Genomic DNA, 12,433 nt, shown 5'->3' on the forward strand with positions numbered 1-12,433 from the left:
CTATGTCAATATGTACATGGCTGAACATGCGTGCGCAGGTTCAAAGGTCAATGTGGGCACCCTCGTGTGAATCTGCACTTTGGAGAACTGGCAGTTTGTGCAGGTTTTGGCCCACTGGCTGGCCTGCTTACGGAGGCCTTGCTAGACAAATCTGCTGGCCACCATCTTGACCATGGCTTGGAATGTGGGATGCACCAGGTTGTGGATGATGTTGAAAACCTGGCACCTCCATGCAGCAGGAATGATGGGGGCACGGGCTGCTGGTAGAGACATTGCATAGCAGTGCCAGGTTATCTGGGCTGTCGGGGCCGTCTTCCACCCTGAGACTGAAGACAGCTGTCCTATTCGTGGTGATCTTGGGGTCCTGCTGCTTTGCTTTGGCGAGGGCCACGTAGTTGACTCAATGGGATAGGGAGTGTACCAACTCGATCATGGTGCGTAACAAAGCGTTAACTACTACGTTGCTTTTCTCCGCAATATGCTGTATGTCTGTGGTAAATTCGGACATGCAGGACAAGTGTCTCTGTTGTCGGACTGATCACAGGTCTGATACCTTATGGAAGGTAAAGGTCAGTGGCTTGTGATTGGTGAAGACCTTGAATTGCTGACCTTCCAAAAAGTAACAGAAATGTCTTACCGCCAGGAACAGCACCAATAGCTTTCGGTCGAAAGTGCTGTATTTGAGCTCGGAGGGGTGGGGGTTGAATGCCTGCTGAAAAAGGCCTGGGGTTGCCACTGGCCTTCACTGAGCTGTTCCAGTATGCCCCCTACCATTTTGCTGGAGATGTTGACTGTCAGGGTAGTAGGTGCCTCTGATCGGGGGTGGACCAGGAGGATGGCATTGGCCTGTGTGTATTTGGCATTCTCGAATGCCCTTCAAGACTCATCGTCACAGATAATGTCCTTTGACTTGCCCACCATCAGAGCAAAGAGGGGGTGCATGATGCGTGCTGCTGCCAGTATGAACTGGTGGTAAAAGTTGATCATACCGGCAAATTCCTATAGCCCTTTACAGTGCATGGCTTGGCGAAGTGCCAGATTGCCTCTACCTTTTCGGGGAGGCTGTAGTGCCTTGTCTGTTTATCCTGTGTTCCAGGAAGTCGATAATGTCCAGGCCGAATTGGCACTTGGTGGGGTTATTTGTCAGCCTGAACTCACTCAACCAGGTACACAGTTGTCTCAGGTTGATGGCGTGGTATTTGCATTTGTGGTTAGCAATGAGAATATCGTCCAAAGAGATAAACACAAATGGGAGATCCCTGCCCTCAGCATCCATCAGCTGCTGGAAAGTTTGTGCCACTTTCTTTAGAAAAATTCAAGTAAGCTAAAGGGGGTTATAATTGTGGTCTTGGTGACGTTCTGGAGGTGAACTGGGATTTGGTGGTACTACCAGATAAAGTCCACCTTGGGGAAAACACCTGCGCCTCATGCAACTTGGAGGCAAAGTCTTGGATGAGAGGCAAAGGATATCTGTTGGATGTGGTGGCTTTGTTGAGGCCACATGACCTCCACCCCCGCCCCCTACTGTTTTTGGCACCATGTGGAAGGGGGAGGCCTGGGAACTTTCGGAGTGCCACACAATCCCCAGCTCCTCCATTTTCTTAAGCTTTTCTTTTTCAAGATTGAGGTTTTTGGGAGGGAGTCAGCATGCCCTGGTGTGGAATAGGGGTCCCCTCAGTTAGAATGTGGTACCGTACCTGGTACTTTGGCTCGGCCACTATAAATGTTAATAACAGTTCAAAATACATCTAATTGCATATATTTCAAATACGGAGACCGCTTATCAACAAAAAAGAATAATTATCATGTAAATTGTAAGTAATTTTTTTCCATAACGATACAAGCTTTCAATTCATTATGCCAGCGTATTATATTAATTTCTACATCATCTTTCCAAGTAATAGCAACACAGTTACACGCTACCGACAACACCAAACGTATAAAAGCAATTTAAACTTTATCCAAACCCATTCCTTTTAATGAATACAAATCTCCAAACAAAAAAATTGTTGGATACAAAGGTAGTTTAAAATTAAACAATTTTTCCAAAACTATTTTAATTTCTTGCCAAAATGGTTGGACTTTCACACAGGTCCAAACAGCATGTAAAAAAAAAGTACCAATACATAAACCACATCTAAAGGAAGAATCTAATTACTAAACCCATATTTTTAAAAAAAAAATCTTTTCCAGGGTCAAATACAATTGATGTAAAAAATTATAATTAACCATACCATATCTTACATTAGTCAATTTAATTACATTGTCTTGACACATGTTCGCCCAATCATCTTTAGGAAAAGTAAACATTAAATCAGTCTCCCATTTAAGTTTAGATTTTTCCCAATCTAATTTATCCATATTGTCTTGTAATAAATTATACATAACTGAAACATAACCCTTCTTTGGTATAGTAGAAGTCAAAGATTCAAATTTCAACAAAGTAGGTAAATGCATCTCTCTACCATAATTATCTTTTACCTGATAATACACAAATAAAGAATTTAAAGGTATTTCAAATCGTTCTCTCAAATGGATAAAAGAAAGAAATTGTCCCTCTACAAAACAGTCCTGTTATTGTCTTTATACCTTTAGAATTCCAAATGTTTAAATAACTATTAAACATTGAAAAAGGAATAAACCGATTATTGTATAATGAAGTTAAAATTGGTAATTTATCTTTCGACCCTAAAGTATATTTTTTTAATCCAAATCTTTAATAAATGTTTCAGTATTGGCATATCATATTCTTGTAATAAAATTAAATTCCAACAGAATATAAATTCATGTATCTCAGTTCTAGGTTCACCTTCGCCCAACTAGGAGATTGATGCAAATCCATCAATCTACTAATAAACTTTAACTGAGCTGCCTTATAATAATTTTGAAAATGTGGCAATTGTAAGCTACTCAATGCATATTTCCAAGTAAGTTTGTGCAATGCTACTCGAGCTAATTTACCACAAAAACTATCGTACTGCTTTATTCAAATCCTGGAAAAAACTCTGAAAGCAAACAAGGTATTGATTGAAATAAATATTGAATTCGAGGAAAGATATTCATCTTTATACAATTAACACATCCAATTAAAGTTAATGGAAGATCTTTCCATTTAGTTAAGGCTGCTTTAATTCGCCTCAATATAGGTACATAATTTAATTGATATAATGATTGATAGTCATTGTCCACAAACACACCTAAGTATTTGATTTTATTCGTTCATCTTAATTTTGTAATATTTTAAAATTCAGAATAATCTTCTACTCCAATTGGCAAAATTTCACTTTTATCCCAATTAATTTTATATCATTCAATTCTCCAAATGTCGATACACTCCTATAACTGTTTCAATGATCTCTCAGGCTCTGTCAAATATTTCAGCACATCGTCTGCAAATAGATTAATTTTATATTCTTCATCCTTAATCCTCATCCCTCTAATATCCTCATTTTGTCTAATAGCCTGTGCTAACGGTTCTATAGCCAATGCAAATAGGGCAGCCCTGAATAGTTGATTGAGTCAATTTAAAAGGTAAAGATGTCTGTCCATTTGTCACCACCATAGTAATCGGATTCATATACAAGGCCGTAACCCAACCAATAAAGAAAGGGCTAAATTTAAATTTCTCTAATACCTTAAATAAAAAGTCCCATTCAACCCTATCAAAAGCTTTTTTGGCATCTAATGCAATTAACATAGGATGATTAGGTTGCTGCCGATAAGCATTGATCAAAGTAAGCAATCGAAGTATATTATCTGAGGCATTTCTATTCTTAATAAAACCTGTTTGATCAATATGTACTAATTTAGGTAAATATTTAGCAAGTCTGTTAGCTAATACTTTTGCCATAATTTTATAGTCTACATTCAAGAAAGAAATGGGTCTATATTGAAGATACCTGTAAAGGATCTCTGTCTTTCTTTGGGATAACAGTTATTAAGGCACTCAAACATGTTTCCGGTAACTTCTGATCTTCAGTAACTCCATTTAACACTTCCCCAAATATATTAGAAAATTCATTATTAAAAAAAGTTTATAAAATTCCCCAGGAAACCCATTATCTCCCGGGGACTTACCATTAGGCATTACCTGAATAGCTTCCTTGATTTCAAAATCTGTAAATGGAGATTCCAGCTCCTGACTATCTTTCTCATCTAGTACTGGTAACGTTAATTTAGATAAGTAAGAATCAATAGAACCATTATCCTGTTTCCCCTCAGAAGTATATAATTTTTGATAAAATGAATAAAACTGGTCATTAATTTCCTGATGCTTATAGGTTATTATTGAATTCTTCTTAACAGCATTAATAGTCTGAGACGCCTGTTCAGCTTTCAATTGCCAGGCAAATACAACTCATAATCATGTTGTTTAGATCTATTAATTAAGCACTCAAACTGGTAAGTTTGTAAAGTTTTATAATGTAATTTTAACTTCGTTAATAGGGCTTTTAAAAAAATCTTCTGTTATATCCTTCTGAATGTCCTTCTCTAGTTTAGCAATCTGATTTTCCAACTGTAAACTTTCTGCCATATATTGTTTCTTAACTTTCATAGAATAGCTAATGATCTGTCCCCTCTAATAAAGTTTTAAAGCATTCCATACTACAAAATGACTCTTTACAGAATTAACATTTTTGGTCAAAAATAAAGAAATATGCTCTTTTACAAAGGTAACAAACTCTGCTTTTTTCAATAACATTGCATTAAACCTCCATCTATACGTCGAACATACTATCTCTGAACTTTCACAAGAGAAAATTAATAATCAATGATCTGATATAACTACTTTTATATTCAGTTTGCAGTACCCTACCCTGAAGATGTGCTGATAACAAAAATAAATCAATTCTGGAAAACGAGTCATGACTTGAAAAATAAAAAGAAAAATCTTTCTCTGTAGGATTAACTTTTCTCCAAATATCTACCAAATTTAAATCTTTCATTAATGCATTAAGTTGGATTGCCATCTTTGACTTGTACTCTTCGGATTGCTATCTAATAAAGGATCCAAAACACAATTAAAATCACCACTCACTAAAATATTCTCATTCGCCTGATTTAACAAGAAAAAAGCTTCTGAAATAAACCGCTCATCATCTGTATTGGGTGCATATAAATTAAGCAGTGTCCAAAATTATGCAAAAATTTTACAATTAACTTTTAAAACTCTACCAGCATTCCCTTCAGTAGATTCCAATTCAAATGGTAAGTTCTTATGAATTAAAATCGCTCCTCCTTTTGCTTTAGAATTAAAAGAAGAATAAAAAACTTGACCCACCCAGTCTCTTTTCAATTTCAAATGTTCTTTCTCAGTCAAATGTGTTTCTTGTTTAAAAAAATATATAAATTTTCATCTTTTTTATAGATGCCAATACTCCTTTTCTCTTTATTGGGTTATTTAACCCCTGAACATTAAAAGTTGCGAAGTTCAATCTAGACATAATTTTAACCATTAGTAAATACACACTAAAAATTTAAACTCTATAAAATAATGCTCCCCTTTGTAATCCTTCAAAGATTAAAAAAGAGGGGAAAAAAAACCCTCTTTAAAAAAAATAAAAAAAACAACACACGCACAAAAAACAAACACCCAAAGACAGTATTACCCTAAAAAAACTGGGTGTCGGAAACCCACTGGTGGCAGATGACTAGCAAAGTTTTCAGTGTCATCCACCCCCCCACCCCCCCAAGCTGGATACATATTTATTATATAGATAAACACGTTCAAATATAGTCCACATCTTCAACCCAGTAACTTCACACCCAATGATTGCTCCGGATCTTCGATATCAAGAGGATTCTGTATTTCTTCTTTCTTTCAATTTTTTCTATTCTTCCCATTCTTTCCATTTCCACTGCCATTTCTATTTAATCTCCTTTTAGGAGACAAAGGTGAAGAACGACCATTTCTTCTCAATTCCGGCAGAGAGTTTGCAAAAACGAAGGCGTCATGATCATTTTCAAAAAATCGAGATTGAAAGTTTCCATAACAAAACCTTCAAAATTGCAGGGTAACATCTTTAGCCATATTGAATTCTCGCCATCTACAAATAACTTCCTGACTCAAATCAGCATAAAAAAAGCACTGTTGTTTTGAACCATTAATGGAGATTGGTTTTGTCCTGCTTTTTGCACTGCCATACGTAAAATCATTTCTCAATCCTGGTATTTTAAACAACGGATCAAAACTGCTCTCGGCGGTTGTCCTGGAAATGGTTTTCTTCTCAGAGCTCTATGAGCCCTATCTAACTCCAAACCTTTAGGAAAGAACTCTTTACTCAAAACTTCTGGATCCAGTGTTTAAAGAATTTTATAGGATCAGAGCCTTCAACATCTTCTGGAAGACCAACTATCTTCACATTATTTCTCCGACTCTGATTTTCCAAAGAATCAATCTTCTTCAATAAGTCACTTTTTTAAATTCCCCAATCTACGAAAGATCCTTCCACTTTTTCTATTTTTTCTCGATTACGCTCCACTTGACTTTGACACTCAGAAAAAGCTGTCTCAATTTTCTTAAAATTTTCTTGTACAGTATCAACAGATTTTATACATCTATTGTCACTTTTGACTACATTCATATCTTGCTTCATATTTGACATTTCTTCACATAAAGTATGCATCTTCATTTTCATCTCCATAAATCCTTGATTCATTTGATCTGATATTTGTTTTGACATATTACCCATCTGATAGGCAATCCCCTCCAGAACTGTAAATACTGGATCCATTCTGTGGGTCTGGACACCCGACGCTGGCACCCCGACCTCTTCGGGGTGCCAATGTTCGAGCTCCCCCCTCCCCAGCCCACACCTTATCAAGGAGCTCCCGGACTAGCAACGCTCCACGCCATGGGGCGCATTGGAACGTCTTCTGACGCTACTCCGCGTGTCCCCAGGCTGCCCGGCAAGATCGTCGGGCCGCGGGTCTGTCGCCTGTGTCGTCTGCGAGCACGGCTTCACATGCACGCGGATCGGCAGTGCCCGAACTCACCAGGGTGCCAGTGACATCTTGCGGGAACAAGGTCGGGGCCACTGTCAAGATCGGCTAAGCTGAGGTCCTCTGGGCCTTAGGAATTGCCGAAATCGACTCTTGAGGATTCCGCTGTACAGGTAGGCCTCAAATCTTCAGTAATTTTAAATAGCAATTTCTTTTGAGTTGAGCCTTAGATTTCTTTACATTAGTTGCCATAGTAATTTACTACTGTTTAAAAAATTAAAAATATTATTTTAATCTAATTATGAACAACTTAAAGTCATGCATTTAATGTTCCATCTGGGAGAAGGTGGAATACACCTCTTGCCTTTACGCCATCTTGCCACGCCACCCCCTTGTGTGTCTTGTTCAAGGAATAAAGCTTAAATTGAAGTGTGCATTTATTGGACAGGTCAATTAAATGTTTCTGGGTGATTGTTCCAAGGATTGCATGCTGCTTTAGTTTTTTAATGAATTTTCTGAGATGGAAATATTCATTCACAGGTAGAAATTTATTATCAGTGTGTCATTTCAGTGCAATCTCTGCTTGTCATGAATTTAGAATCTTGGATTCTTTTCATTGAATTTGAATGGAGTGAAAAGAGAAAATGTTGCTGAGGTGGACTTGAGACCCACTTATTCCCACAGGATATGACATCCAAATAATTTTTAATGTGTTCTGCTATATCATGAAGAAATCATTCTTCATTAATTTTATAACTGCTTACTGTATGTACTCGTGTAATCATCAATACTGTGTAATGGTCGAATTCCCTTTTTTGTTCCAAAAATCATGTGTTTTCATATGACCTTTATTTGGCCCCGACTGACCACCAATCCGAGCTCCTGACATTCACCAGAGCTCCCAACGCCCCGGCCACAGACTCTCTCCTTGGCTTCAGCTGCCCGCCCATCTGAGCTCCAGATGCCCTGAACGGGTATATGACCTTTGTAAAAGTTGAAACCCCCCCCCCCCCCCCCAAATTTGATCCAAAAAATACGACAATTACATGAGTATATGCAGTACCTCAGAAAAGCATTGAAAAGCTCATATTTTCAATATTGGAACTGCATTAATAATTACTGAGGGTTTTGATCTTGTTGGTTTTTTCCCTTAATTCTGGAAAGTTAATTTTACTTGAGTTAAACGAGTTCTGAAATTGCAGTTTGCTCTAGTATTTCGGGTTGCATTTCAATTTGTCTAATAATAAACATTCTAGTATAATTTAATGAATTGATAACAATTCTTCAATTGTAACTATTAGCAAACTGCAAGGTTGTTCTGTTCCGAATCAATGAGGCCAGCAAGATTTTATTCATCGCTAGTTTTAAATAGCTACTTCATTGTCATTAGTTTTAAAACCCTGTGCTACTAGATTGGGGCAGTCAGTCTAACAAATTAATGGGCCAGATCATCTTAAATCTAGCCCACAGTGCCTGCACATATATTCTAATCTATTCTCAATGTTCTTGTGGTCTTGCTCGCCTTTTATAGCTGCACAAAGTCTTTCAGCCTGTTTGCAGTAGCCATACTTCACAGCAAGATTGTCTGAGCATGGCAAATGGGTCCTCATCTGAGATTTCTCCCAAGACCACCTTTCTGTCAAATCTATATTCAACTGTGTCTATATGTCTCTGATCATAGACATTTGCAAACATTTACCTTTAATTTTTCATTTAAGTTTCAAATTAGTTTAAAAATGCATTAAACTATTATACATTGATTAAAATAGATATGCAAACTGAAGTATAGAATTAAAAGAATAACTTTATTAATAGCAAAATTAAAGTGAACAGGTCCCCATAAATGTGAAGGACCTGATATTTGGTGTATCTAATCCTTCAATTCAACATCACCCAAAGGCACCATGAGATTTGGTGAGTGTCCAGCAGCTCAGTGAGAGGGGAAGTGCACCCATATCTGTCCACTCTAATGTTCAGCACTCCTGTGTTGTGGTGTGCAAGTGTAGACATTATAAGCCCACCTACATGGTTGCCTTTTGAGCCACTAGAACAAGAGCCGTAATAGATACAGTGGGATGAATGATAACCTTCTAGGTTTGCATTCCTTGATTCACTCTACTGATGTATTGGACCTCTCAACATTGGGCTGGATTTAAATGTTTATGATCAGTATAAAATAAGAATAGAGTGAAATATACTAGAATGTAACACTGGAGAGACCCAGAGAGGAGTACAGATCTGATACTGCTTTGGGAACTGTTGCTATGCAATATAGGATATTGTGGTGGCGCACATCCTCATGGCGAACCGGTCCCGCTTGTATCGCCACGTGGCAGGGCAGCCATGGGGAGATGGCGTTGTCGGAGGTTCCTCTCTGACTCCAGCATCCCTTCCAGCGCGCACCCTGGGCAGCGATTATGATGTCACAATGCACCAGGTGACTGAGCTCATGCTGCCCTTAAAGGGACGTGCTGAATTTGATAAAAATGGTCATTAACCACTCTCAACGTGGTGGCTGTGTTTCTTCCACTGCTCACACCACCACAATATATTAAATATATTCATTGCAGATACTAGAGGGATTTGTAAAGACAGTTGAATATTCATATCAGAGCAGTATGGGAATTGGAAATAATGGGATTTTCTAACCCTTTTGGATTCTTTTCTAATTTGGGCATTTGTTTTTTTTTCGTTGGGTATATTCCCCCCCCCCCCCCCGGTAAGTTCTAATTTGCTGATGGAATTGCTGTCGTGCCTGAGGAAAGGGGTAACTGACTTCCTAAGTTAATTTTAGCATTTCCAGATAGTCATTGTGTTTCATGTGAATAACCCATTATTTGCTTTTGTAAATTTGCAGCAAGTTTCACAGATTGACAATGATCTAAAAGCAAGAGCATCAGCATACAATAATCTGAAAGGAAACTTACAGAATCTTGAGAGGAAGAATGTGTAAGTTCTTTTATATTACTAAAATTATAGCGAGCCATGATTGTTCACTTGAAGTGATTTACTTCTGTGAGCATTTTTCTTAGTTCTCTCACTTTTGGTCTCAAATCCAGCCCTTTAAGGAAAGGAATATTGAGCCAGATGAAGTAAGGAAATCTGGTAGTGAGGTCATGGATAATATACAGATTAATGAGGAGGTAGTATTAGCTATTTTAAAGAGAATAAAGGTGGATAAATCTCTGGGTTCTGACAGGATATTCCCTAGGACCCTGAGGGAGGTTAGTGTAGAAATAGTGGGGGCTCTGACAGAAATATTTAAGATGTCACTGGCCATGGGAGAAGTGCTGGAGGATTGGAGGGTAGCTCATGTTGTTCTGTGGTTTAAAAAAAATCCAAAAGTAAACCTGGTAATTATAGGCCTGTGAATCTGATGTCGTGTTCTTAGAAATAGTATATACAATTATTTGGAAAGACAAGGATTGATTAGGAGTAGTCAACAGAGTTTTGTGGGTGGTAGATAATGTTTAACAAATCTAAGAGTTTTTTGAGTAGGTTACTAAGAAGGTTGACAAAGGAAAGGCTGTGGATGTTGTTTATATGGACTTTAGTAAGGCCTTTGAAAAGGTTCCGCACAAGAAGTTAGTTAAGAAGGTTCAAACAATAGATATTGATGTTGAAGTAGTGAAATGGATTCAACAGATGGTTGGGTGGGAGATGCCACAGAGTAGTGGTGGAAAATTGTTTGTCAACATGGAGGCCAGTGACTAGTAGAGTGCCTCGGGGATCAGTACTGGGTCCATTGTTGTATATATTAATGATCTAAATGATAAGGTGGTAGATTGGATCAGTAAGTATACAGATGAGACGAAGATTGGTGGTGGTGTGACATTGAAGAAGGTTATCAAAGCTTGCAGTGGGATATACGACAGAAGAGTGGGCTGAAAGATGGCAGATTGAGTTTAATACTGATAAATGTGAGGTGCTACACTTTGGTAAGACAAATCGGCAAAGGTCATACACATTAAATGGTAGACAATTGAGGTGTGCAGCAGAACAAAGGGATTAAGAAATTCCTGAAAGTGGAGTCACAGGTAGATAGGGAGGTAAAGAAAGCTTTTAGTATGTTGGCTTTCATAAATCAGAATATTGAATACAGGAATTGGGACGCCGTGTTGAAGTTGTATAAGGCATTGGTGAGGCCAAATTTGGAATACTGTGTGCAGTTTGGTTGCCAAATTATAGGAAGGATATAAACAGAATAGAGAGAGTACAGAAAAGATTTACAAGAATGTTGCCTGGGTTTCAGGGTTTGAATTATAGGGAAGGGGACTTGATTCCCTGGAGTGTAGAACATTGAGGGGTGATGTAATAGAGGTATTTAAAATTATGAGGGGGGACAGATAGAGTAAATGTGGATTGGCTTTTTCCATTGAGAGTGGGGGAAAATAACAGGGGTTAAGATTAAGATTGAAGGGGGAAAAGTTTAGGGGAAACGTGAGGGAGAATTTCTTCAACCAGAGAGTAGTGAAAGTGTGGTAGATGCGGGTTTGATTTTAATATTTAAGGAAAAGTTGGATAGGTATATGCACGAGAGAGCTGAAGAGAGTTATGGACCAGGTGCAGATCAATGGGACTAGGTGGGAGAAGGTGTTCAGCATGGGCTAGAAGTGCCTGTTTCTGTGCTGTAATTGTTATATGGTTGTATAGTATAGGCATTTTAATGTCTCATGAATGGTTGTTTACAAGAGGACTATATCATAAACTTGTATTGTCATTTGATTTGTTTGGTCGTTTTTAGTGGAAGTTTGATGACAAGAAGTTTAGCTGATATTGTGAAGAAGGAGGACTTCGTAATGGACTCTGAATATCTTACTACTTTGTTAGTGGTTGTGCCCAAGTAAGAAACTTTAAATATGTTTTTAAATTTCAAAAGTTAAAATTGCATACTTGTTAATTGTAATGAATTGTTCTTGATGCAGGAGGGTGGTAATTTGGGAAAGAACTAAAATTGATGATTGAAAAATCAGGTTTTTTGAAATTATGGTCAAATACATTGAAAGCCCTGTTACCTGACACCTGTGGGGATTGGTATATGACGCATAAGTGAGTTTTCCAATTTCTTGTTGAGTGATTGGTGAACTAATAGCGAGAGGCACGCCAATATTAAACTTCCATTTCTTAAACTTAATTATTTTCTGCATTTTTTTGCTGCTTGCTTGAATTTTGGATAGTAGGATTTTACTGTACTCAGAAAAGAATGCCTTGCATCCATTTCACTTCTGAAGAATGAAAGATGTCAAAAGATCTTTTAATCCAGGAGACCCATTGGACACCAGTTTTTGCCCAGGCTTGCCCAGCCTTCTCCCCATTACCTTTGATGCCCTGGATGATCAAGAATCTAATAATTCTGTCTTGTATAACTTTTACACAGCTGCTGAGAAGCAGAAAATTTCCCACAACGCAAGCAGTGTAAAATAAATAGATAAATTGGGATGGAAATTAGTAGCTAATTTCCATCCCAACATTTTTCCTGCAGGTTTCTTTG

The 12,433-nt window shown here is 37.8% G+C and overlaps 1 protein-coding gene across 5 annotated transcripts in view; it reads left to right on the forward strand.

Annotated features, from left to right (window-relative positions):
* Window positions 1–12,433, forward strand: part of atp6v1c1a (ATPase H+ transporting V1 subunit C1a) — a 128,132-nt gene that overhangs the window by 93,800 nt on the left and 21,899 nt on the right. For all 5 annotated transcript variants that reach the window (XM_069920485.1, XM_069920484.1, XM_069920486.1 and 2 more), the window contains 2 exons: window positions 9,800–9,891; window positions 11,687–11,785. In XM_069920485.1, coding sequence (XP_069776586.1) covers window positions 9,800–9,891; window positions 11,687–11,785 — 191 coding nt within the window. The remainder of the gene's footprint in view (window positions 1–9,799; window positions 9,892–11,686; window positions 11,786–12,433) is intronic.

Source organism: Narcine bancroftii, chromosome 2 (assembly GCF_036971445.1).
Source record: "Narcine bancroftii isolate sNarBan1 chromosome 2, sNarBan1.hap1, whole genome shotgun sequence".
In the NCBI taxonomy this organism is placed as follows: Eukaryota; Metazoa; Chordata; class Chondrichthyes; order Torpediniformes; family Narcinidae; genus Narcine; species Narcine bancroftii.